Source organism: Xyrauchen texanus, chromosome 13 (genome assembly GCF_025860055.1).
Source record: "Xyrauchen texanus isolate HMW12.3.18 chromosome 13, RBS_HiC_50CHRs, whole genome shotgun sequence".
Classification (NCBI taxonomy): Eukaryota; Metazoa; Chordata; class Actinopteri; order Cypriniformes; family Catostomidae; genus Xyrauchen; species Xyrauchen texanus.
Genome location: NC_068288.1, coordinates 45697773 through 45724888, shown reverse-complemented (window position 1 = coordinate 45724888; position 27116 = coordinate 45697773). Strand labels below are relative to the sequence as shown.

The window sequence follows — 27116 nt, the reverse complement described above, 5'->3', positions numbered from 1 at the left end:
TTACATGTTCCATACTTTTGGGGGATTGGGTGGGGTTGGGGGGTGTTACCCATTTGGGGGTGAAGCATTTACAGGTTTCCATTGATCATGGTATAAACAATGGGGGTTGTACATGCTTGTTTTGACTTTTGGGGTTACCCTTACACACACACCCCCAAATCTACACCCCAGCATATTTTCAGAGATGTATAGATTAATGCATAAAATTCTAAATGACAACATGTCTTTAAAAGTTATATTAAAGTCGAATTAGACAGACCCATTAAGATCATGGAGGGCTTTTAATACTACTTATCATTAATACTTGTTCTATGGTGAATGTTTGTGTTAGTGATTCTTAATTTCCACAATCGCTCTCAGCTGCCGAACATTAAAGCCCTTCTCGTTAAAAAGCAGCTGTTGTTTTCACAGAATCAAACAACAGGAATAATATCAACAACAGCATAGTAAATTATAGCTCTGTTCCAACACTTAGTGTGCTTCCTATCTAGGCAGCATTTTAAGGCATTGCAGGCATGCTCTCGATGCGAAGACGAGTTCCAAGTTCCAAAAGAATGTTCGAAATGTAACAGCTTAGAAGGCAGCTGCCTATGTAGACAGTATGCAGCAACGCAGCTCACTAAGTTTTGGACCGAAGTTAATGCATGATTAGGTGAGGAACATTTTAAACATTCAAAAAGTTGTATGCAAAGGTGGAATACAAACAAACAAACAATCAAAGGCCAGAACTATGAGAACAACAGAGATAAACGTTTCCTTGAATGGCTTTAGGTTGTTTCTGGGTTTTTTTGCTAGCTTGTTTTGGCATTCAGTGGTTGAACTCTGACCCGTGGCAGTCTATGGGGGAAAGTTTGGCTTGATGTTCAGTGGTCCACTGAACCGTTCACTCCTGTCATCTTGGTGTCGGACCTGTTGAGGCAGGGTCTCCGAGTGCTGGTTGTCATGCCAACAGGCCTAGCCGCTTGACTTTGGCCGATAGGAAAGAGTGAATGATGAAGACGATGGTCTTCGGGCATGAGTGAAGATCAAGTTGCTGAAAACGAGAAGAAAACAGAATGAGATATTAAACAAGTCCACGGAGGCCTGGGTATCTTGGCGAGTATTGGCGCTGATTATCACCCCTGGAGTCGCGAGTTTGAATCCAGGCGTGCTGAGTGACTCCAGTCAGGTCTCCTAAGCAACCAAATTGGCCCGGTTGCTAGGGAGGGTAGAGTCACATGGGGTAACCTCCTCATGGTGGTAATTAGTGGTTTTCACTCTCAATGGGGCGTGTGGTGAGTTGTGTGTGGATCGTGGAGAGTAGCATGAGCCTCCACATGCTGTGAGTCTCCTTAGCAACCAAATTGGCCCGGTTGCTAGGTAGGGTAGAGTCGCATGGGGTAACCTCCTCATGGTGGTAATTAGTGGTTCTCGCTCTCAATGAGGCGTGTGGTGAGTTGTGTGTGGATCGTGGAGAGTAGCATGAGCCTCCACATGCTGTGAGTCTCCGCGGTATCATGCACAACGAGTCACGTGATAAGATGCGCGGATTGACGGTCTCTGAAGCGGACGCAACTGAGACTCGTCATCCGCCACCTGGATTGAGGCGAGTAACTGCACCACCACGAGGACCTACTAAGTAGTGGGAATTGGGCATCCCACAGGCCTCAGCAGAGACGAGGGCGAAAGGAGGATGCTACCCCATGTGATTCTACCCTCCTTAGCAACCAGGCCAATTTGGTTGCTTAGGAGACCTGGCTGGAGTCACTCAGCACGCCCTGAATTCGAACTCGCGACTCCATGGTTGGTAATCAGCGTCAGTACTCGCCGAGATACCCAGATCCCAGTATAATTTCCAAACTGGCTTTGGCTGATTCGGAGAGCTCCTTCGGTTAATGGCGGTTTTCTTTAAATGGCCGACCCTGTCCTGTGCATGTCACAGGCGTGTGCTATCAGGGTTCTGCTTCTCAGATGTGTCTCACACGATAAACACCCCAGAAATCTCAGACCAGCACAATGATTATCTTAAGGTGTGAACAAATGGTGAGTGTAATGTGAGGAAGTTTAAAGAAGAAGGATGAAAATCTCACAATCTCGGCCTCTAGGCCTCCAAAGTCAAGGAACATCATACGGACGCCGTCGTCTGAAGACATGCGCAGATGCTCAAACGGTTGCTGGAGGAGAATGTTTTTTCTCATGCCGCCCTCTTCGGTGAAGAGCGAGAAACCTTTGTCAATGTGCACGCTCAACAGACATGACTTCCCATTCCAGCTGCATGCTACAAAACATAGAAAAGGAGAGAATGGCACTTTTTCATTTATTTCTGAAAACGACCCATTTTGGCATTCCTGACGAACTCTAATGATAGCATTGGTGTTAAGTGTCTGTATAAAGGTGCAAAGTAAAACTGACCAAAGATCTGTATTTTTAGAGTACTGCAGCACATCATTTAACCAAAACAGGGCGATGTGAAACATAGCGTACATTAACTCCAGTCCTTAAAAAGTTACTCTGTCCTTAGAGGACAAAATGTCTGCGCTAAAAACTGCCTTAAAAATATTATATATTAATATTATTTTCCACTATCAATGTATAATTCCACATCCTGGGAAAATCTCACTTGAAGTAAATCAGCATATCTCTAATCTAATTCTACAACCTTTACAATATGAAAATAATATCTTGTTAAAATTACAGCCATTTTTTTATTGTACGTGAGGTGACAATGGGGGTACTTGTACCCCTGGGGGTACGTGAGGTGAAAATGGGGGTACGTGTACCCATGGAGGGTACGTGAGGTGACAATGGGGGTATGTGAGGTGACAATGGGGGTACATGAGGTGACAATGGGGGTACGTGAGGTGACAATGGGGGTACGTGAGGTGACAATGGCGTGCACGTGAGGTGACAATGGGGAATGCGGTACCCCTAGGGGTACATGAGGTGACAATGGGGATGCGGTACCCCTGGGGGCATGCGGAGGTGACAATGGGGGTACATGTACCCATGGAGGGTACGTGAGGTGACAATGGGGGTATGTGAGGTGACAATGGGGGTACATGAGGTGACAATGGGGGCACGTGGAGGTGACAATGGGGGCACGTGAGGTGACAATGGGGTACGTGGTACCCCTAGGGGTACATGAGGTGACAATGGGGCACGTGTACCCCTGGGGGCAATGCGAGGTGACAATGGGGGTACGTGTACCCCTAGGGGTACATGAGGTGACAATGGGGGTACGTGAGGTGACAATGGGGCACGCGGTACCCCTGGGGGGCACGTGGATGTGACAATGGGGGTATGTGAGGTGACAATGGGGGTACGTGAGGTGACAATGGGGGTACGTGTACCCCTGGGGCTACGTGAGGTGACAATGGGGGTAAGTGTACCCCTGGGGGTACGTGAGGTGACAATGGGGGTACATGTACCCCTAGGGGTACATGAGGTGACAATGGGGGTACGTGAGGTGACAATGGGGGTACGTGTACCCCTGGGGGTACGTGAGGTGACAATGGGGCACGTGTACCCCTAGGGGTACATGAGGTGACAATGGGGGTACGTGAGGTGACAATGGGGGTACGTGTACCCCTGGGGGTACGTGAGGTGACAATGGGGGTATGTGAGGTGACAATGGGGTTACTTGTACCCCTGGGGGTACGTGAGGTGACAATGGGGGTATGTGAGGTGACAATGGGGGTACGTCTACCCCTGGGGGTACGTGAGGTGACAATGGGGGCACGTGGAGGTGACAATGGGGTACGTGGTACCCTGGGGGTACGTGGAGGTGACAATGGGGGCACGGAGGTGACAATGGGGTTACTTGTACCCCTGGGGGCACGTGGAGGTGACAATGGGGGTATGTGAGGTGACAATGGGGGTACGCCTACCCCTGGGGGCACGGAGGTGACAATGGGGGTATGTGAGGTGACAATGGGGGTACGTGAGGTGACAATGGGGGTATGTGAGGTGACAATGGGGGTACGTGAGGTGACAATGGGGGTACGTGTACCCCTGGGGCTACGTGAGGTGACAATGGGGGTACGTGAGGTACCCTTAAACTCGCACGAGCAATGCGAGGCGAATAGTTTTTCTGCATTGTATGTGAACGCACCATTACAGTACACGTATTACAGGGACAATCCCCCCGGAGCAACCTGGAGTTAAGTGCCTTGCTCAAGGACACAATGCTGGTGGCTGTGGCATTCAAACCTGCAACCTTCTGCTTGCCCACTACACCTCCACCACTCCAAATAACGTGTGTACCTGTAGTGACCTCCTGTATAAGCTCTGCGGCGCAGTGGCAGCCCTCCACAAGTAAGTGTGTCCAGGTAGACAGGTCTTTAGCCATGTCCACTCTGAACAGATGAGTCTCCACTCCCTGTTTAGTGCCCAAACGCAGGCCAAACGTCAACTCTGAATCGTGCAGCGATGAACTCTTACCAGGTCCAGAGTGAACCAACCTGATGGAATAGAGGAGAGAGAAACATGCACACGCTTACTATTAAACTCATTTAAAATCTGCTTACAATAAAACAACTCAAAACTGGCTCTGAAGTCTGTTTAGATGAGCCATGTTTGAAGCGTACTGAAATATAAAGATACAAAAGGAAGTGCGCTTACAATGATTTTATGGCAGCGGATCTCAGCTGGTGGGTTCAACGCTCTAATAGGGTTGCAGACAGCAGGATAAACAATGTCAAATGCAAATAATTAAATGAAGCTAACATTATAATGCATAGTTATTATAGTAAAATAAATAGGCTTATCAACTTTCATAAAGGAGAATAAGCTTCCTATATCCACCTACAAACTTCCAATGATGTGCACTTTGCTCTACGTTTCACCTACATGTACGACAATTGGTACACGTGTGTAACATGCCAATACCTACAAAAATGTCTCTTGGACCCATGCCCTAAACTCAACAGAAAGTCCGCCATTTTGATTTTTCTCTTCAAATTTTGCTCACTTTTCGCCATTTCCAGGCCTCGTACTTTAACGAACTCCTCCTAGAGATTTCATCAGATCTACTTCATATTTGGTCCATCTAATCTAAAGGCCTTGGCGATGCTACGTTGCAAAGCTTTTGAGTTTTCACTACACGGCGTGGCCGTGACAGCCTGACAAAGTTCAAGTCCACGGGGGTCTTCGCCATGAAACAGGAAGTAGTTGTAACTCATACATACAATGTCCAATCTGCCCCAATCTTCACATGTTTGATAAGAGTCCTGGCCTGAACACATCTACATGCCAATATTCAGTTATAGTCATAGCGCCACCTACTGGCAACAGCCAATTCCAGGTCTTGAAATTGAATCAGATCAACATTATAATTAGTCAGTCTTCATCTAAAGGCCTTGGTGATGTTAAATTGCGAAGGGATTGAAACGAGTTGGAACAACAGACGCCCGGTCCCCAATCAGCCTGATGGGGGTGCGCGAGAGATGAAGGCGGCTGGGACGACGGTTCGAGAGAGAGAGAGAATTACAGGCAGCTGCTCTGTGCGTTTATGTTTGGTGCCGAAACCCGGGAGGGAGGAGGGATGCCCGTCGCGGAGTCCTCGACACTGCCGTCCATCCAGGGGAGCGCCGATGCCATCCGCCGTGGGATGGCAGGGCACTCCTCCGTCCCTGGCAGTGGCTCCATCGCTCCAGGCGGTCGGGGAGTCCAGTCCACACTCGCCTCACGGGTGTGGGTCCAGGCGGTCGGGCTACTCCGTGCCCCGGCGGATGGCAGCGGCGCTCCCCTGGGTGGACGGCAGTGTCGAGGACTCCGCGACGGGCATCCTCCCCAGGTTTTGGCACCAATGTAAAGCAGTTCAATGGAAAGGTGGAGGCGAGAACCTGCTTGACAATATTAAAGGACATTTTTGTATGATAACAATTTTGATACCGTGTTGGGTTGCCGCTTGATGTCCAAAGTCAAATCTGGGTCCTCAAGCAAAACCAGTTGAGAACCACCGTTTAAAGGTAAATATGCTAAAAGACAACCAATACATATTAGAATAAACAAAACTTCAACTAATGCTGTTCATTAGTCACATGTGTGCATTTACTACTCCTATAATTCTTCTTATATAGCTGACATATGAACTTGGTTACCCTAAACAGCCTACAGTTTGGCTAATCATGTGGACAAATGAAAAATGGGGTGCTTGTGTACCTAGTGGTAATTAACGGATAGCTCTTATCCGGATTGCTGAGTGTGTCTTTGCTGCCTGGTAGAGAGCTGTACAGCAGCAGATCCCGGTCCGTCAATACCGCCAGTATCGGCCGCTCTGATCCCTGACAACACACACACACACACACACACACACACACACACACACACACACACACACACACACACACACACACACACACACACACACACACACACACACACACACACACTCATAAACATCTTGAACATGAAATAGTGGTCAGAATGATTTTAAACAGGATATTAACATGCATGGGGTCAATTTCAATGTTTTTTCCACTTTCTCTGTACTTTGTATTTCCGTCACCTGTTCGATGATCCAGCCGATGTGTTTGACGTCGTTGCCGGGGTGCATGGCTTTTAGCTCGGCTATCGCGCTGGGCAGTAACGCTGTACTTGCGATCTGTATGGCGTTATACCAGGACTGAGCCGTGGCGTGATCTTTAGCCCTCAAAAACACAGACTTCTTTCTGTCTGACGATACAACCTCAAAATACCTAGAGAGAAAGCGAGAGAGAGAGTTTGATTAGACTTTACAATGCTGGGATATTCTTAACCGTTGTGCGACCTTTTTGTGTTAATGCCAATGGCACACATTTGGCAAAAGTTGTGTATTTTGGGGGGAATTTGATATTTGATAGTTCCTCTAATACATCTATAATACACTGTTTACACAAAATAGTTACACTCAGGACAAAAATGTCCCCATCGAAACCCATTAAAACTGCAATATTTGATCCCGGTGCCTTTAAAGCATAAAATCATGAATTCTATGATATTATACTTTTTCCACCAGATGGCGCCATTTTTCTCATGTTTAGCCTATGGAGCAAATACAAGCTTTCGTCCTATTTTCTGATTGCTGTATTATAGAGCACTTGGTGCATTCACATACAATGCGAATAGAGCGTTTCACGCGGCGCGTTTACATACAAAGTCAATGCAAAGACGTGAAAAGTTGCGAATTCACGGTGGGTGGCACGAATGAAGCAAATGGCGCGAAGCGAAACGCAAAATCGCTTCATACACGTGATCGCACGAGTTGACATTTTTAAACTCGAGTGTAATATCTGCATGACGCGTTGTCGCGAAAGCCTATCAGCATTGACATTGTCCGGATGTCACAGACGTACTGACGTAGTGAAAGAAGAAATCAGGAAAAATGGGTGAGAAAATGGTTGTAGCGGTGTGCGGGCACCCAGAATTGTACGGCACAACGTCAACGTATCTGCGACTTCCAAAACGGACACAGAGCAGCAATTGTTGTGACATCGGCCATGGTTGATGGTGGAAAGATAAGTTGTCGTAGAAGACGTTTCCGGAAGAGAAGGGGAAATACTCGCGGGTTCGCGTCACTTGCGCGAACGCGAGTATAAACACAAATTGAATCCAGTGGTCAAACTCGCGCGAGCAATGCGAGGCGCAGTTTTTTTCCCGCATTGTATGTTATAGTATAGTTAAAAAACGTATGAATATTTAAAAAACTATTTTCCACCAGATGGCGCCATTTTTCTCATGTTTAGCCTATGGAGCAAATACAAGCTTTCGTCCTATTTTCTGATTGCTGTATTATAGAGCACTTGGTGCATTCACATACAATGCGAATAGAGCGTTTCGCGCGGCGCGTTTACATACAAAGTCAATGCAAAGACGTGAAAAGATGCGAATTCACGGTGGGTGGCACGAATGAAGCAAATGGCGCGAAGCGAAACGCAAAATCGCTTCATACACGTGATCGCACGAGTTGACATTTTTAAACTCGAGTGTAATATCTGCATGACGCGTTGTCGCGAAAGCCTATCAGCATTGACATTGTCCGGATGTCACTGACGTACTGACGTAGTGAAAGAAGAAATCAGGAAAAATGGGTGAGAAAATGGTTGTAGCGGTGTGCGGGCACCCAGAATTGTACGGCACAACGTCAACGTATCTGCGACTTCCAAAACGGACACAGAGCAGCAATTGTTGTGACATCGGCCATGGTTGATGGTGGAAAGATAAGTTGTCGTAGAAGACGTTTCCGGAAGAGAAGGGGAAATACTCGCGGGTTTGCGTCACTTGCGCGAACGCGAGTATAAACACAAATTGAATCCAGTGGTCAAACTCGCGCGAGCAATGCGAGGCACAGTTTTTTTCCCGCATTGTATGTTATAGTATAGTTAAAAAACGTATGAATAGTTAAAAAACTATTTTCCACCAGATGGCGCCATTTTTCTCATGTTTAGCCTATGGAGCAAATACATTCTTTCGTCCTATTTTCTGATTGCTGTATAATAGAGCACGCCAGGCCTGTGTGTGTGTGTGTGTGTGTGTGTGTGTGTGTGTAAAAAAAAAACAGTGGCATTATGTAAACAAACTGGCATTTAAAGGGTTAAAATTCTGAAAATGAATGAATATTTAGTAGTTATTGATCAGGACTGATGTTGGTTAAAAAATGTAAAATAAATATATAATATGTTTGTGGCAGTTTTTGACGCACAAGGGTTAATATGTTAAAGTAAATAACAGTTCACGTGCATAAACATTTTTGGTGTGTATGTGAACAATCATGCAGCAATAGACCTTATTCACGCTAGCGCCATCTTTGATTTTGAATAGGAATGTAAACGAGGCTGTGACGGATAAACGGTCTCTTCAATGGCACGAACGGTATAAAGCTGTAAAAAGCTTTGAGATCACATCTGATTTTCCACAACTCGTGTTGTCTGGAGATCTTTGTATACTGAATGTTCTCGGACAAATAATTGATCAATGATTTGTTCACGGAACGATCCAAACTGCACTTACACTTTAAACTGCAGCCCATTGAGGAGTCTGTAAGTCTATCCCTCAGCCTCATTGTCATTCCTATTAAAAATCAAAGATGGCGCTAGCGTGAATTGCACTTCTCCAACCGTTAAAACAGAGAGTGGAAAGATGGACACTTCATGCACCTAGTGCTCGCGGCTTGCCGTACTTAGCGTAAAGGGCGGAGTTACCTGGCTGCGTTGCTGGTCTGACAAAACAATTGTAAATAATGGAGAATGTAGCAACAAGTGAAACTTCAGTGAAGACAGCGTCTTAGATATGCGAGTAGAATGCTTGACCATCACCCCACGCTACGTATGTGAATATGTACATTGCTTGAGATTTAAGTATTGAACTGAGGCTGGCTAACACGCTAAAGCTAGTGGCAACATCACATGTGTATGAAACATCACTTCCATCAGCTGTTAAATGTCGAATGCTTCCGTGTCGCCCGGGCCGGCCTGGGTAGCTCAGTGGTAAAGACGCTGCTTACCATCCCTGGAATTCGCTAGTTCGCTATTTCGAATCCAGGGTGTGCTGAGTGACTCCAGCCAGGTCTCCTTAGCAACCACATTGTCCCAGTTGCTAGGGAGGGTAGTGTCACATGTGGTAACCTCCTTGTGGTCGCTATAATGTGGTTCGTTCTCAGTGGGGGGCGTGAGCCTCCACACGTGCTACATCTCTGTGGCAACGCGCTCAACAAGCCACGTGATAAGATGCGATATCACACTAGCAATTGTGGCCTAGTGCAGTACCGTTTAAATATACAGTGAGTGCAATCCCTATTGTCATGTATTGTATGTGAGTGTATGCGTGTACCTGTCCTCTGTATCAGGGGGACACTGCTTGCACGTAACATGACACATTCGGAGCAGAAGGGTCCTGGTCTCTTTAAGAGCAGGGTCTGCCTGCTTCTGTGGGGTCGTTGGGGGGGAATCAAGCACAGGGGGTCCTGTTGTTGGCCCGCCCTTAAAAAATGCTGACATCTCCTTAATGTACTTTACTATGGAGAGACAAAGAGAGACAATCCTTAGTGTTATTTTTAAAGATTTTCTGTCATGGTGAAACACAGATAGAGTTCCTCACTGGCTGTGTTTGAAATGGAATACTAACGTTCTGCTCACTGCATACTGCATACTACATACTATACTGCATACTATACTGCATACTATACTACATACTGCATACTGTACTGCATACTGCATACTGTACTGCATACTGCACTACATACTGCATACTATACTACATACTGCATACTACACTACATACTGCATACTACACTACATACTGCACTGCATACTGCATACTGTACTGCATACTGCATACTACACTACATACTGCATACTACACTACATACTGCACTGCATACTGCATACTATACTACATACTGCATACTGCACTACATACTGCACTACATACTGCATACTATACTACATACTGCATACTGTACTGCATACTGCACTGCATACTGCATACTATACTACATACTGCATACTATACTACATACTACACTACATACTGCATACTAAACTACATACTGCATACTACACTACATACTGCATACTACACTACATACTGCATACTATACTACATACTGCATACTATACTACATACTGCACTACATACTGCATACTGTACTGCATACTGCACTACATACTGCATACTGCACTACATACTGCATACTGCATACTATACTACATACTGCACTGCATACTGTACTGCATACTGCACTACATACTGCATACTGCACTACATACTGCATACTGTACTGCATACTGTACTACATACTGCATACTATATACCATACTGCATACTATACTGCATACTATACTACATACTGCATACTATACTACATACTGCATAATATACAACATACTGCATACTATAGAACATACTGCATACTGCATGCTATACTACATACTGCATACTATACTACATACTGCAGTACTGCATACTACATACTGCATACTATACTACATACTGCAGTCTGCATACTATACTACATACTGCATTCTGCATACTATACTGCATACTGCAGAAATACCCGAAAAGATACTGACATCCATGTCAATTAATGACATCCATGTATGTGTGTGTGTGCCTGTGTATGTGTCTGTGTTTGTGTGTGCGTGTGCGTTACGCATTGTGGATATGTTATATCACCCCTTCATTTCTGTGTGTGTGTGTGTGTGTGTGTATGTCTGTGTATGTTACGCATTGTGGATATGTTATATCACCCCTTCATTTCTGTGTGTGTGTGTGTGTGTGTATGTATGTCTGTGTATGTTACGCATTGTGGATATGTTATAATATCACCCCTTCATTTCTGTGTGTGTGTGTGTGCTGTGTGTGTGTGTGTGTAAATATCAAATGTAGGAAAAGTCACCAAATCTCATGCCACTGAGATTAAGGAAACCATGTTTTTTTTAAGGAAGCAAAGTTCAAATGGGTTCATTTTTGACCCCAAAGCTACATAAGGGTTAAATACATCTCATAATTCTTATCTTCATTGGGCTCTCATCTCCCACCAAACATTAATCACATCAAAAATAGACTTCTTCATCAGACGTTTGTATAGATTAGAGGATTTGGAGATATTTATAGAGGAAAGGATTTTGTTGTCACAAAACCCCTTCGGGACCTGCTACTAAATGGCTTGGAATAAAATTGCTATGCGATGTGCATTACTTAGAGGATAATGTTTTAGCTCATAGATTGTGTTGTCATAGTTCAGCAGACCAATGGAGGTCGTGTTCACGTTTCCATCCTAGTTTCCATAATATTGTAAAAACAATGTGTGAATAAAGCAGTGCTTCCATTGCATGCATGCCTGCCAATATTGGATTTGTTTTGTGTGTGTGTGTGTGTGTGTGTGTGTGTGTGTGTGTGTGTGTGTGTGTGTGTGTGTGTGTTATGTGGTATGTGGTTTGTATGTGCGAGGAACGGCAGCCAGTGGAGAGTGGTTGAGTATATGCACTACACCAACCGTGTGATATGCATAAAGGGAGTAGGGCTCCCATTATTTGTAAATTATGTAAAAAATATATTAGCGATAATTGCATTGCAAAATATTGCGATATCCGATTACATCATCAACCCCCCTGCCGAGGGTCAGTGAACTTTTTTGCTTTAGCTTTAAAAATGTCATTCATTTATTGAAATAAGTTGCACTTTAAACTAAACTAAAAAAAGCGCTAAAATAACGAAGTGATCAAAAAATCGTATTTAACCACCTCCCCAAATCCAAACATCTCCACCATTTGCCATCACGCAAGCATCCATCAACGACAACTGGTGGAAAATGACTAATAGCTTACAGATTAAGAACTAACGAGAATTATAAATGTAAAGACAATAATGATCATAATTAATAAGCCTAATAAATTCCCTTGTGTTCACGAATTCTTATCGTAATTCTGTTTAGGTTGCGTTTTTGGTAATCCAGTTAATACTGCCTCAAGAAAAGAAACTCAATTTTAGGATCATGGTGAACATGTCATGTATTACTTTATGATTTATTCATGTTCGTCTTTGTATATTTAATATAAAGATATGTATTACTGAACCCGCAGAGTTGCATTCACAATGCAAGCTAACTGCGTGGAAATAAAGCGAATTAAACTCACAGCACCTCCCGAGATATACTGAGATAATGTGCAACATTCTCACAGACGACATTATTCTTGCGAACAGTTTTCGGTCAGACATTATCCCTCTTGGAGGCTTAATTAGCCTAATAAGGGACCGGGTGTGTATCATCCCGACCCGGCCTCGCCCTCCGCCCAGTCACATTGGACTTTTTTTTAGACGACCCCTTACCCACCGTATGAAAAATGCCCAACTTATAGCAAAGTTAAATTAACGGCCTGGAACGTTTCGCTGTGACGGCATCTGAACAGCTTACAGGACAAATCACGTCCCGTACTGATTTGATACGTGATGCATCATTGCATATTTAAATACAGGATGAGCCCGTATTTAATAGGACAGATGGCAACCCTACCTGGAGGTCTAATACGTTCTCACGAACAAAGTGTGGATGCAGAAAATCGCAAGTTTACTGGGAGAAACTGTGTGTGTTTGCTCGCTGCAGTGTGGACAGTAGAAGGTCATGGTTTTATTCTGATGAGTAAGAGGTGGAAAATACAACTCATCTCTGAATGATCTAGTTTCAACCAAACCAAATGCAAAATCTTGTCCAAAGCCTGACCCAACTCCACAGTGAAATAAGCATGATCTGTGCTTTAGTCCGAAACACAAACACAGTAAAAGGGGCCTCTTTAATGTATAAATCTGTCTCCGCTGCCCATTCAATAGAAAGCAAGCATCCTGCAAGATACAAATTCTTCTCGTTGGTGACTTTGACCCATCTACCCGGCGGTTTCCAGGTGCTGGGGCCCGGGCGACATGGAAGTATGTACTTGTTCTTGCAGCCTCACTGGGCAAACACAAGTCCCTGTAGCCACGTCAAAAACAACAATTCCCTAGAGCAGAGCTCCCTGCACTCTGGTTACCGTGGGAGCATCCGGAATCTGCCTGATTGGCTACTCGGTGAGTCCGAAAGCATGTTGTGCCCGGAATGTCGCTTGGCGCCTACACAAATATGTTCCTGAAAAAACACACATATGCCCATAACAACCAGCCCAAACGAATGTGCACTGAGCCCCAAAAAAAACACGTTCTGGTTGTCAAACGTTAGTGGAACATGTCCATGGTTAAAGTCGAAAAAAGCTAGTACATGCATCCAGGCACTTCTATTTATGCGAGCTCATTTTCATGCATTGTTGTGTCGCAAAATGTGTCAGCAGTTCATAACACAACATAACTGCGTGTTGCATTCTCAAAGTTGCCACAAGGGGCGCTGTTGCAGACATTACTAGAAGCTGTCCGCTTTTATGGTGAGTTTTCTCATGTCATGGCGGCACAACAGTTCGAAAAATGTACATTTATAACTTTAAAAATGATATTATATTTATTAAAACAATGTTTGTTGATACTCCTAAATTCAAATTGCACATTAAACAAAATAAAAAAGCAATTAAAATAACAAAGTGTTAAAAAAAAATCGTATTTAACCAGTAGCCACCTCCCCAAATTCGAACATTTACCGTCTCCAATGGGCCGATTTACCGTATTTCCATGTGTGTGCAAAATGAAGACCCAATAAAGTGTTAGAATGTGTGCGAGTCCATGTTTAAAGTGTTTAATAAAAGTCAGATCACTCAATACCTCAGATAGTGTTCAAGAATAGAGACATATAAGACTCTGGCCAGAGAGAAACATTTTGGCAGAAATATGGCACATTTTCTCCTTTTGACTGGAAGCTATAAATCTAGCTGTAAGAGATTATGATTTTAATTTAGTAAAGTGCAAAACCTCAATTTGGCCACATATATCAAGAACGATTCAGTTTGTGTCTCAGGAAACTGAGAGCTGGACAAACCTTTTATGAATTTGGTTGTCCTTTATGATGAATATGTTTGGAGTAGCTGAATTAGTGAAACCTATAATCCAATTTGATTTCATCTTGACTGCTTTATGTTTAACAGTGGCATTGTTCGCATGTCCTAATGACACAATAACGCTCCACTTGGCTGCGTTTTTTCCACATTGAGCAGCATTTTTGCTTTCAGTGATGACAGAAAAATGTGTTGACACTGGAAACATGTTGGGTCACGCCTGGTTTGGACATGGTGTTGGTATTTGGAATTTATTTAATTCACTGTAGTGTTTAAAAGGAAGTTGTGAGGTGATTTCAGTGGGGGTGTTTTAGAGAGAGTGAGGATGGAGTTTAATTGGATGGATGGATAGTTGGATGAATGGATGGATAGTTGGATGGATGGTATGACGGAAGGATAGATGGATGGAAGGATGATAGATGGTTGGATGGATGGATGGACGGATGGTTGGAAGGATAGTTGGACGGAAGGATACATGATGGATGGATGGTTGGACGGAAGGATAGATGGATGGATGGTTGGAAGGATGGATGGAAGGAAGGATGGATGGACTGAAGGATAGATGGATGGATGAAGAATAGTTGGACGGAAGGATAGATGATGGATGGTTGGATGGATATATGGACAGAAGGATAGATGGATGGATGGAACGATGGATAGATGGAAGGATGGATAGATGGTTGGATGGATGGACAGTTGGATTGTTAGACGGAAGGATGGATGGATGGATGGATGGCTGGTTGGACAGATGGATGGATGAATGGATGGATGGATGGATGGTTGGATTGTTAGATGGAAGAATGGATGGATGGATGGAGGAATGATGGATGATGGGTGGTTGGATGGATGGATTTTTGGACGGAAGGATGGATGGATGGATGGAGGGATGATGGATGGATGGTTGATGGATGGATGGTTGGATTGTTAGACGGAAGGATGGATGGATGGATGGATGGATGTTGGACAGAAGGATGGATGGATGGAGGGATGAAGGATGGAGGGATGGTTGGATTGTTAGATGGAAGGATGGATGGATGGAGGGATGATGGATGGATGATGGTTGGATGGATGGATTTTTGGACGGAATGATGGATGGAGGGATGATGGATGGATGGATGGATTGTTAGACGGAAGGATGGAGGGATGATGGATGGATGGATGGATTGTTAGATGGAAGGATGGATGGATGGATGCAGGGATGATGGATGGATGGATAAGAGTCAACTCCAGCATCCCAATCCAGACCCTATCTACCCAAAACAGTTTCCGAGATTAAAATGAGGATTTCCTAAATAATAGTATGAGGAAATGACTGTCCCAAAGTTGACCGAATGGTCTACTTTTTCTGCTCAATTTTCAAATATTGCCCACAATTCCTTGCTCGACGGAGTTCACAGTTTGCCTCAGAACTACAACTGTCATACATTAAAAACATCAAACATGGCGTCATGGTTTTACAGAATAAATCAACATTAAATGTTACGTAACTTTGGTTGAACGCTGTGAAGAGAAAATAGCTCTCACTATAGGACGAAGATGCTGATCGGCTCATTGTGAACGATCAGGTGGTTCCATTTACATTGATCAGAAAAGGGTATGAATGATTAATAATCCTCGTCTTACCATCATGCATTATTTTATGTCCATCTACTGTATTTGCACTGCTGAGCTGTAGATGCTATTTTTTTTTTTTTACACACTAAACTTCAGACTGATGAAAAATGACTGACCAGCTTTTTTCATTTTACCAGAGTCGTTAAAGCTGCTCAATCCAGCGTGTTGGTGGCGCTAATCATCTAGCATTGTGTGTGTGTGTGTGTGTGTGTGTGTGTGTGTCTGTGTAGCATGTGAAGAGGCCCTGAACAAATCTAGACACTCCCACCCAAGCGCAGTGGGAAAATCTGCAGTGGATAACAGGAATTTTCATGCTTCCAAACCTTCCTGTTCTTGGATAACCCTCTTCTAGCTCTCTCGCATTGACTATCTGTCTCTCCATCACTCTCTTATGCCTTCACAGATGTATGATTATTTTGCAGGGAGATAAACGAGAAAGGAATATGAGGGATGTCTACAGTTTTGACGCCCGCAAGTCATGTCGGAATTTGATGAAAAATGAAAATGAAAGCACAAACGCCACAGCAAAGCACCTTTTGGATTTCCAAGAAACCTCTTTGGAAGTGCACATTTTCCATGTTAGGGGATGGCAATTCAGAAATCAATACTGAAGCTAATTATTATTTAATTATTAACTCGTAATTGTGAATGTTGATGGTGCAATTCTACGTATATAGAAGGTGAGTGTGGCGACACTCTTGCAAGACAAACCGACATAGTCCATCAAGGAGCGCGATTACATGCTAAATAAGCTAAATTTTTGGTAGTTATCAGCGTATTCGTGGAAACACAAATAATAAAAACAAACAAAAAAAAAACAATGTAAAAAATATTTTCTTAATCAGTAGTTTTATTTAGTTTTTCCAGTAAAACATCCTTAAAACATCAAAAATTGACATGAGAAGCAACATTGATGCAACAATGTATTTTTTTTCCTTTTTCTCCCAATTTGGGATGCCCAATTCCCATCGCGCTCTAAGACCTCGTGGTGGCGTAGTGACTCGCCTCAATCCGGGTGGCAGAGGACGAATCCCAGCTGCCTCCGCGTGCATCTGAGACCGTTAACCCACGCATCTCATCACATGACTTGTTGAGCGCGTTGCCACGGAGACATAGCACACGTGGAGGCTCCATGCCATCCACCGCGGCATCCACGCTCAACTCACCACGTGCCCCACCAAGAGTGAGAACCACATTATAGCAACCACGAGGAGGTTACCCCATGTGACTCTACCCTCCCTAGCAACCGGGCCAATTTGGTTGCTAAGGAGACCCGACTGGAGTCACTCAGCACGCCCTGGGATTCTAACTAGCGAACTCCAGGGTTGGTAGCCAGCGTCTTTACCAATGAGCTACTCAGGCAAGGACTTGAGAGCAGAATTACATGCAGCCTTGCTTGCATTCTTCATGCATCAGTGCTTCTTAATAGTCTTCCAAGAGATGCTAAAATGCTGATATGGCCTTGTGATATCTCACACACACACACACACACACACACACACACACACACACACACACACACACACACACACGCATTGCCTCATAAAAACGTATACAGCCTTCCCTCCATTATGGACTCCATCTAAGCCTCTTAAAAGAGATGCATTAATGTAATTAGCATTCACTGATACCACTTTAACTCAATTTTAGTTTTGCACAGTTAGTGATGTCCTGCGGTTGTCCATTTGAATACGGCATACTGTACTACAATGAGTGAAATACTGTAGCATGCTGGATGCATGAACAATATTACAAACAGAAAAGCAAATATTAGCTTGACAAAACCTCTAAAAAGTTTAAAAAGGTTATCTTAGCCCTCAGCCTCAGACGGCACACCCTCGCTCTGTTTATTAACCGTCTCATGCTTATAGCACACAAAATTGGAAATGCTTTCTCAGTCCAGTCAGACCAAATCTGATTGGCTGACTTCTACAGGATTTCCAAGAGCCTAGTTTGAAGCACAATTCGAGTTCACAAGGTTCCATGTTGATCCAATGAGCTTTTGAGGACTAAATAATCTCTTGCCCAAGTTTACCAAGTCAGTGACATCAACTGATTTAGAGATGCGCGAGAGGGAAGGGGCAAGGCTATCGCCTCTCCTCTCAGGGAATTCCTGGAGCGGAACTTCCCCTTGGAGCAGTCGCGGGATGAAACCCTTAAGCACGCTTTTGACCAAGTGAGAGTAATCGATGGTCAACAACTCCGGCCGGGCATCGCCATTTCATACCCGTATTTTGCGGTTAACAAAGATCGGTTACACAGAGTGACGCAAGACGCTCAAACAAAGGAGGTGGTGACGCAATTGTTGATTCCACGGAACCGCAGGGAAATTATTTTCCAGGCGGCTCACTATAATCCTATGGCCGGTCACCTAGGGGAAAGGAAGACACTGCTCCGTCTAATAGCCCGCTTCTATTGGCCGGGCATTGGCGGCGACGTCCGCAGGTGGTGTGCGGCGTGTCGCGAATGTCAGCTGGTAAACCCACCGGCATAAACAAGCACACACATGACGGACATGCCCGTAATTCTCTCTCTCTCGAACCATCGTCACCGGCCGCCTTTATCCCTCGCGCGCCTCATCAGGCCGATTGGGGACCGGGCGCGCGATATTCCGACAGGCCCCGCACCACAGGCATGTATCAGAAAGTAAAGTGGATATCCATGAGCAGAGCTTCATCTTCTGCTTTGTTTGCTTAGTTATGTCTGTGAAATACTCTGTGATGAGGTTTTCTGTGCTGTATTTACACTCCACAAATTTTCCGCCATTTTCCCGTGTGTTTCCCGTGCAATCGAGACTCAAACGGTCTGCACTTATAAAGCGCTTTTTTAACCTTAGAGGTTACCAAAGTGCTTTACACTGTGTCCCAATCACCCATTCACCCATTCACACACCAATGATGGTAGAGCTCCCATGCAAGGTGCTAGCCTGCCATTGGGAGCAACTTGGGGTTCAGTGTCTTGCCCAAGGTCACTTCGGCATGTGGAGTCGTGTGGGCCGGGAATCGAACCGCCAACCCTGCAATTGGCAGCCAACCCACTCTAGCACCTGAGCCACAGCCACCCCATTATATAAACTATTTATTTTCCCATGCCTGTCTTTTATTTTGGGATGAGACGTTTCCGATAACCTCGCTCCTATACACCACGTAATGACAAACCCATCTGAGATTGGTCGCTTTAGATGTTTGTTCCTGCCTAAGTGGGCGGTTCTTTGCCAATTTAAGCTGCGATTAACCCCAGACATCTGCCTTAGTCAAAGGTCTGGCTACGATAGACCATCTTAGCCCTATGTAGTTTAAATAATTTATGAGCTATACACGGTTGATGTTTTTATAACTTGATAACGTAAAGACCCCATTAAAACACTTGACGAGCCCAGTTTCCCTTCCTGATTTAAGCACAATCAGATAAACATAGCCAAACTAAACATCTGTAGCTGATGATGATTGGTACCCGTTTATTCTTACCTTCCAGAATGACCTCTTTGCCCGTTTTCTTCAATGCTTGAACGGCCTCATCATGCGTAGCCTCTCTTAGGTCGCATCCGTTGACTGACAAAATTGCATCGCCCACGTAAAGAGCTTCCGTCTGGTCAGCTGCAAGTCCTTTAAAGATCTTTGAGATGAGGATGGGCATCTTATTCTCCTTCCCACCTGTAAAACGTTACATGCATAAATGTGCTCAATTAAACAGTCAAAATGGAAGGAAATGATCAAACTGGAAAATCCAGTTTAGGCTTTGGTTTCTACAGTAGCTCGTCCAAGATGGTCATTAGCCATCCTGGACCATCTTGGACCAGCAACAAACCAACTACCGTCTGGTCTTACCAGCTTATGGTGGTCAAGAGCATGATAGCTGGTCAACCAGCTTGAATCTTCTAGAAACCAGCTATCATGTTCCAAAACAGAACTGTTTTTATTTTAAAATGGGTAGAACTTGCGTAAGTGGAACTGAACAAACAAAGTACAAAAATATGAACAAACAAGGTACAAAGGTTTACATATTTATTCACAACACTGATAGCTTGTTCTGATCTTGCAACTGACAAAAAGGAATATTTTGGTTAGATAATAAGAGGACAATTTCTTGGAAAAGAAGTTTCCTTCCTAAATACAGATAATTTCATTTGAATGAAAGCAGCCTATGCGCTATGTATTGCCAATACATACATTATCTATTAACCAATCAGCTCACATGGTGTAAGCTGATAGGTCTTCTGACATTTAATCGGGTAGCCAATCAACTTGCATACTCTCTCTTTGATTAACATTTACATTTGCTCAGTTTGCAAGTAAGCATGCTGCAAGAGTTTTCTCTGAAAGTGTTATTTGCTCAGTTGGTTGCTGGGGACTTTTCTTATACATCTTGCACAGTAATGTCCGCCTTAGGCCATAACACATAGAAGCGTGTCTCTAACAAGGTAAGCCGTAGCCAAATCAGGCACTGGCACACATTACTATCTTAGGTCAATATTTTAAATAAATCCACACATGGCTAGGCTAGGCTGTTTAAGCCACTCGGACAAGCATGCCCAGGCCCATGCCTTACATGCTTGATGCAGCATGTTGTCAAAACATGCAGCAGCAGCATTTCCACATTTCCATTTGTCTGCCGAGACAAATATTCTATCAATATAACATACCCACATGAACATGATAAAACTTTCTGTGAGTTGTCATGACAATGCATTTATGTAATATTTAGGGACAAGCTCCGAATATGCATAGGCACATATTGTTTATGTTAGTGTTCTTATTATTCTTCATCTGGCTAGGAGTCTACGGCATCCCAATATGGTAAAAAGTTGTCAAGTTTGGCAAGCTGATTAGAGACATCCTAAACATTTCTGGTGTGAAAATTGGGGTCTCTAACTCAAACTCTCTAGCGCCACCAACAGCTCAAAGTTGCACTTCTGTTTGAAAAAAAAAAAACTTGAACTGTGCAGTCTTTATACGTGTCATTGCAACAATATCTTGTCAAAATTATATCAATAAGCATTTCTATTTTTAGTAATTCTACTTGTATAGCTTTTAAGCTGCTTTTCCAAGAATCCAAATACATTTATTTGTAACTTTCACACCGTTGGTGTGCTTGGCCCTGTAATTGCTGCTGGCAGCTATACATGTATGAAATACCATTTCTTAAAAAAATCTATTCTCTTGGTAATGCATAATCTTTAACTACACTCTGTAGTCTTTAAAAAACTTAATGTATAGACATTCTAAACACATCTGTACCTGTTACTACTTTTGTAATTTGGTTAATGCCATTACAAATAACAAGTCTACATGTTTATTAATAGGAACTTGCCCAAATAGTCAACAAATCCTCTAAAAATGCAGCAAGTGTAGTGAAGCAATTTTTGCCCTCTTTGCTTCCTTGGAAAAAATGCCATGCTATAGTCATGTTCAAACACAGATGGGACACTATTTCATTCATTATTTACACAAAATCGCAATTAAAACAGATATACATGGTAAAATAACTAGTAAGTAATTTATATTTTACTATAAGTTAACACAGAACATCAAAGCAACTCTAAAACGTGACTACTCATATGCTGTCCACATAATGTGCTGTCTATGATTTGATTTATGGGTAACGCTGAAATACCAATCAAAATTTCATCAGCTTCATCCTTGAGTTAGAGAGTGCTCTAAATAGTGCAGTCCAACACATATCTTCTTTAGTGAATGACAATGCAGTTTATAATGTTCACTTGGAGGGGCATCTAAATGGAAATTTGGAAGCTAGTATTTCTGCTCTCAAGGGCTCTATTGCTTTAGACTAACATTTAGAAATTCAAGGGTAGTTGAAATGACCACCTTGAGAATTTCCCATGAAACCTTTATACATAGATCGAGGTTGGAGTTTTGTATCACTGTAGAATGGTGGTTCTCAAACCTAAAAATGTGTCGCAGATCTGTTTTAATAAGGTTGCATAGCACAGGGAGAAAATCTAAACTAATTGCAAATAATAAAATATAGCTAATTGTAAAAGGGAGGAGAAAACTTCTACTGTTGTGGTAAATGGTCTGCACTTATAGCACCAATGATGGTAGAGCTGCCATGCAAGGCACTAGCAGGCCATTGGGAGCAACTTCAGTGTCATGTGGAGTCACGTGGGCCGGGAATCAAACCGCCAACGCTGCGATTGGCAGCCGACCCGCTTTACCACCTGAGCCACAGCCATCCATTCCACTGTTCCAATGTACTTTTTATCCCCACGTTTTTATGCTGTTTTATGGGGCAGTGGTGGCTCAGTGGTTGAGGCTCAGGGTTACTGACCAGAAGGTCGGGGGTTCAAGCCCCAGCACCACCAAGATGCCACTGTTGGGCCCTTGAGCAAGGCACTTAACTCCAGGTTGCTCTGGGGGGACTGTCCCTGTAATAAGAGTAAGTATTGCAAGTCACTTGTTGTCACTGTAAGTCGCTTTGGATAAATGTAAATATGCTGAATAAATCTGGTATCACGTTGTTTAGCTACAGTAACATTTGGGCCCTAAAAACCATATAACAGAGAAGCTTCAGACTGTCTGTTTGTACAAGAAGTGGTCTTGCTTAATTATTAATTAGCTCTTTTCTGTGGCTTCACCCTAGATGCCATTGACCTTTTGACCTGTAAAGGAACACATGATATGTGTATGCAGGTGGGTGGTCTGCTTCTGACAGATACTGTTGGCAACCTCTTGGCTCTTCGCTAAAGCACGTTATTAATCCCTGCCAGAATGTCCTGCACAAACATGCTAATGCTAAAATAAGATGTCTTTAGCATGACTTTTAAATTTAATACAGTAAGTTAACGGGTTTGTTAAAATCCCTAACCCTAAATATAAGCAATAATAATTGTATAGCTTGACTTACCTAATATCAGTAAATCTCTGTAATCAATAACTGATGCCAATATGTGGATTAAACTAGGCTTGTTAAATGTTGCAGTGGATCCAACTGGTTAACCAATGACAATGTAAATGAGGGCTGGGAATCGATAACCACTTTATGATACAATACTGTGGCAGGGCGGAGGGCAGGGTCGTGATTCTGCACACCCGGCCCCTAATCAGGCTAATTAGCTCTTGAGAGGGATAAAGGCTGAGCGAAGACGGCAGTGGGACAGACAGAGATTTACGGACAGCCGTCAAACACCTGTGTGTGTGTTTGTCTTTTTGGTTCAGTTTTATATTAAACTATTATTTATATTGTCAAGCCGTTTCTCGCCTCCTCCTTTCTCTTTTAATTCCTTTACACTGGTGCCGAAACCCGGAATGGAGGAGGGATGTGCCGTAGTAGAGTTCTCGACACTACCATCCACCCCAACGGAGCAGCCGTGGCAGGTAAGGCCGCCGACCGCGAGGGGAGAGGGGGGGGCTCTTAACCGACCGCCTGGAGTGGTCAGGGCCGCTGCCAGGGGCGGAGGAGTCCCCTACCAGCCACTGAAATGCAGCAGGGTCTGAGACCACCAACCGCGAGCGGGGAGGGGCTCCTGGCCGACCGCCTGGAGTGGGAGGCCCGGCTGTCGTCCATTAGAGGGTGGAGGAGTGGCCAAGGACCAAGCTTTGGCGTATCGGAGAACCGTCGAGTAAGTGTTTTGCTTTTCTCTCTCTCTCTGTTCAGTATAGTATACTGAACAGTAATTCAGTCATTTTGATGGAACACTCCAGAAACATGGTGACTTTTATGTGTCTGTGTGTAGGCTAGTTCACAGTAGTTTAATACTCTTCTTGGGATAACTAAGGTTGCTGCTGGAAACGGTATTAGGGAGTCCAGCAGGGGGTGCTCACCTTGCAGTCTGTGTGGGTCCTAATGCCTCAGTATAGTGATGGGGACACTATACTTCGGACTTCGGATGAGACGTTAAACCGAGGTCCTGACTCTCTGCGGTCATTAAAAATCCCAGGGCACTTCTCGTAAAAGAGTAGGGGTGTAACCCTAGTGTCCTGGCCAATTCCCCCCCATTGGTGCTTATCAATCATGGCCTCCTAATAATCCCCATCCACTAATAGGCTCTCTATCAAGGGCGGCTGTGGCTCAGTTGGTAGAGTGGGTCGGCCACTAATCGCAGAGTTGGTGGTTTAAATCCCGGCCCACACAACATGCCGAAGTGTCCTTGGGGAAGGCTAGCACCTTACATAGCAGCTCGGCTGCCATGTGTGTGTGAATGGGTGAATGAGACGCAGTGTAAAGTGTGGTGAGCGTACTGGCGCACTATGACTGTCGTGGCATCATCCAGGTGGATTCGGCACACTGGTGGATGTTGAGGAGAGTCCCCTGTTCACTGTATAAAGCACTTTAAGTGTAGAGTCTGAAAAGTGCTATATAAATGTAACGTTCATTCAATCGAATGATCCGAGATGTAGTTTGTGTGGAGAGCTCACATTTTGCGTGCCGCTCTGACAGTTAAAAACGGAAACTATGCTATGTGTGTGCGTCACAACAGAGCACCGCACATTAACTAAATCACACTGTGCATGCATATTATATATTTATTTATTAAACGCAGCCTTTTGTTATTCACAAAGCTAGCGTATGGCTACATGAGACTTTAAATAAATGCTTTAATTGTTTTTTATGCCATTTTTGGAGCTTGAATGTAACGACCATGACTCTCATCACAAAGTATCGGATTTGGATCGGACTCGTCGGATTGATACCCGATCCGGTTTAAAATGTGAGCATCGGAGCCAATATCGTTCCAGGGATCGGATCAGTGCCTCCCTAATTTAGACAAAATGCTTCAACATTATTCAACATTAACGTGATATGAATACAAACAATAAAAAATAGAGATATTATAGATATACATGGATTTAAAGTATCTTGAGAATAAGTATGGCGATATGAAATATATAAGCCCTAATGTAAATATGCTATGGCAGATTGGTGATGAAAAGGTGAGTGGTTGCAAAGTTTTAGGGCTTTTGTCTACAAGTGAAAGAGCTACAGTCCAGAGACTCTTAGCACAGTAAATATAGACATACAACTGCACATCGGACTTCAGGCAAGGTCGACCCTCTCTTGCAATCCCTAAAATAAACAGCACCATACTGTCCTCTGGTCTCGTTCCATAGCTTACATCTTAAGCCACTGACAGGCTGAGCATGATGGGTAATTCTCTGGTCAGCTGTTGGCATTGGGGTGCATAAATGCCCTCTCCCCAGAACACACATATTGCATGATTCACTAACCACCAGTAAATCTCCCAACACAACTTTAAGAGAGTTTCGAATTATTTAAAATCACATTATTCTGCAAAGCAATTCATTATCAAAATAATACATGATTGTCAAACTGTATGTTTTAATATCCAACGGGTCTTTGAACAAAAACAAATACCCCACATAATACAGTGGCGGTACCACGGTAAAACGGTGCATGTCCAAAAAACACGGTGCTATCGTGGTATTTTTTGGAAGGTTTCTTTTTGGAATATTGAATGACCATACTCCAAAAACCATGGTGGGGTACAATTGGGCTAAAGGCACCCCTTAAGGAAATGTAGCTTTTTATTCTGGTCACAAAATGTGTTTTTTTATTGATGGAGCAACATAATTGGTTTGAAAAGAAATAAGAATGGAAGGTTGTTTCGATTAAACCTCACTTGGGGCAAAAGACCCATAGGGGGTATAAAGTGATTTCGTGTAATAGTTATAGGGCACAATTAGTCAATAATGCAAATCATTCTGAGACATCGACATGCTTTTTTAAGTAACAAATTAAGATGACGTTTACTCAAAATAACCCCTTCAGAGCAATTCAACCATTTCCTGTTAAATTCAAACACGTTTTGGCATATTATTGTATTTCGTTTCTCCCCTTTTCTCCCCAATTTGTAACGTCCAATTCCCAACGCGCTCCAAGTCCTCGTGGTGGCGTATAGTGACTCGCCTCAATCCGGGTGGCGGAGGTCGAATCTCAGTTGCCTCCGCGTCTGAGACCGCCAATCCGCGCATCTTATCACGTGACTTGTTGAGCGCGTTACCGCTGAGACATAGCGCGTGTGGAGGCTTCACGCTATTCTCCGCGGCATCCACGCACAACCCACCACACGCCCCACCGAGAGCGAGAACCACGTTATAGCGACCACGAGGAGGTTACCCCATGTGACTCTACCCTCCCTAGCAACCAGGCCAATTTGGTTGCTAAGGAGACCTGACTGGAGTCACTCAAACTCACGACTCCAGGTGTGATAGTGCCTTTAAAATATATATATATAATGAGCTTAAACAACATTGAAAATTATTGGAAAGTACTGCGGTAGATTTTGTTGTTGTTTAGTGTTTTGGGAGAAAATAAAATCAAAAAGGAGCCTTTAGTCCCGTAGTACCCCATGGGCATAGCAGTCATTTGGGGGACAGAACGATAAGCACAAGACGAACATACATATTTAATAAATATGTTGAATTTTAACTTTTGCATTTATACATTTATACATTTGCTGTATGAAAAACACAAAGTAAACACATTTGCCCTGAGGAAAAAGTGCGGGAACGAACTTTCGTTTTATTGAAAGTGAGGGGGAAACGTTTCCCGCGTTTTCTACGCCCCTGCCTAACGACCATGTTTTTGGACTTGTACTTTTTTTAATCTCGCGTTTGGACTGCTTTAATGTTCGCCTGTCCTGTTTCAAAGTAAATTTGGACACTTTAGGAAACAAAACCAAAAAGTGTACTTCAAAAGTTAGGATGAAAATAAAGTTATCATACCTTTAATGCTAATGCCGAGCCCTCCGACTTCTTGTTTGGTGACCCGGACCGTCCGCTTGACGTTCGTGATGGTGTCCGGCACCGGGGAGGCGCTGAGATTGGCCGGGTCCCCGTTAACCGCCCCGCCGACCGCGGGAGACGAGGGCTTGACGGACTCATCGGCGCATTCTCCGGGGCTCACGGTGAACGAGTCTTCGCTGAGGATCGCGAGCACACGGATCCAGTGATCGACGGTAACGCGGAGCTCTAGCAGTCCGCTCTTCACGGGCTTCCCAGCGGCCGCCATGATCAACACATTCCTGAAATACCAGCGGAGCTGCTGCAGTCCTGAAAACAGACACTAAATTCACTATCCCCCTCCAACACAACCCAA

General features: G+C 43.9%; 1 protein-coding gene across 1 annotated transcript; it reads right to left on the bottom strand.

The window, feature by feature from the left end:
• LOC127653915 (alpha-1-syntrophin-like) lies at positions 1 to 27116 on the bottom strand. Its single transcript, XM_052140769.1, has 8 exons — positions 26744 to 27116; positions 19508 to 19693; positions 9787 to 9970; positions 6488 to 6677; positions 6142 to 6263; positions 4243 to 4439; positions 2070 to 2257; positions 1 to 1033 (listed from the first exon to the last, which is right to left on the bottom strand). Exons 1-8 carry the CDS (start codon positions 27027 to 27029, stop codon positions 941 to 943), a joined length of 1446 nt encoding a protein of 481 aa, XP_051996729.1. The 5' UTR covers positions 27030 to 27116; the 3' UTR covers positions 1 to 940.